Source organism: Monopterus albus, unplaced genomic scaffold, assembly GCF_001952655.1.
Source record: "Monopterus albus unplaced genomic scaffold, M_albus_1.0 scaffold292.1, whole genome shotgun sequence".
Classification (NCBI taxonomy): Eukaryota; Metazoa; Chordata; class Actinopteri; order Synbranchiformes; family Synbranchidae; genus Monopterus; species Monopterus albus.
This window is the reverse complement of record NW_018128172.1, coordinates 89457-90412: the sequence shown is the minus strand read 5'-3', so window position 1 is coordinate 90412 and position 956 is coordinate 89457. Positions and strand designations below refer to the sequence as shown.

The 956-nt window shown below is 45.6% G+C and overlaps 1 protein-coding gene across 1 annotated transcript in view; it reads left to right on the top strand.

The window, feature by feature from the left end:
- The window catches only part of LOC109973456 (uncharacterized), a 23029-nt gene that overhangs the window by 16391 nt on the left and 5682 nt on the right, over positions 1–956 (top strand). The window contains exon 8 of the mRNA XM_020623075.1: positions 387–556. Coding sequence (XP_020478731.1) covers positions 387–556 — 170 coding nt within the window. The remainder of the gene's footprint in view (positions 1–386; positions 557–956) is intronic.

Genomic DNA, 956 nt, shown 5'->3' with positions numbered 1-956 from the left:
TGTTGAGGGGTTTGTTCACACAAGTATATAAAGACACACACACACACACACACACACACACACACACACACACACACACACACTGGACGTCTGACCTAGTGAAACTCTGAAAGCGCATCACACCGTCTGATTCTGATCAGTTCACTTTGAGCCTTGCCACTTCAGACGCTGCCCTAATTTTACCACTGTTACGCTGCATTTTGTACCTTCATAAAGTAACACTTTGAATGCACAACTTGTAACAGAGTTTTTCTATGCTGTGGTAAAATGATCAGAGTACTTCCTCCACAGATTCAGTTTCTAACTGGCACATGAAGCCTTTGTGCATCTGGAAATGGAGTTTCTGTGGATGCTGTGATGTTATCATCCTCTCGTGTCTCCTGCAGGAACCTTCAGTCTGTGGTGTCATCCCAAGTTTGAGGACCGCTGCCACTCTGTGGTGGAGTTCATAGAAAGAGCCATCATGCACTCCAAGAATGGGAAGTTCCTCTACTTCCTGCGCTCCAGAGTCCCAGGTAACGGCCGACGGCTCACCTCTCACTCATGTTACCTGTCTGTTTTCTCCCCTGTCCCTTTGCCTGCTGATCTATAAGACGCCTGTCAGTCTGTCTCTACACTGAGGTAAATGTAGAGCTGGGAGGAACTGGCATTTTCATAATTAATCGGTTATTTGTTTAGGTTATAAAATGTTAGAAGACAGAGAAAGGTCACTTTTTCCTAAAGCCTAGCATGATGTCGACACCAACAGTTCAAAGTTCTCAGTGTACTGTCACATAACAGTGGCTCACTGCTAGAAGTCTGAACTGGAAAAGGACAATCAGTCATCTGACTTTCAGAGCAACTGTGGGTTATTTTCAGGCAGTCTAAATCATTGCAGCTCCATCAGGGCCACACTGGGTTCACCTGTGGGTGTGTTGTACTGAAAAAGCCTGTGTCACTGTGTGGTCTTCAGGTCT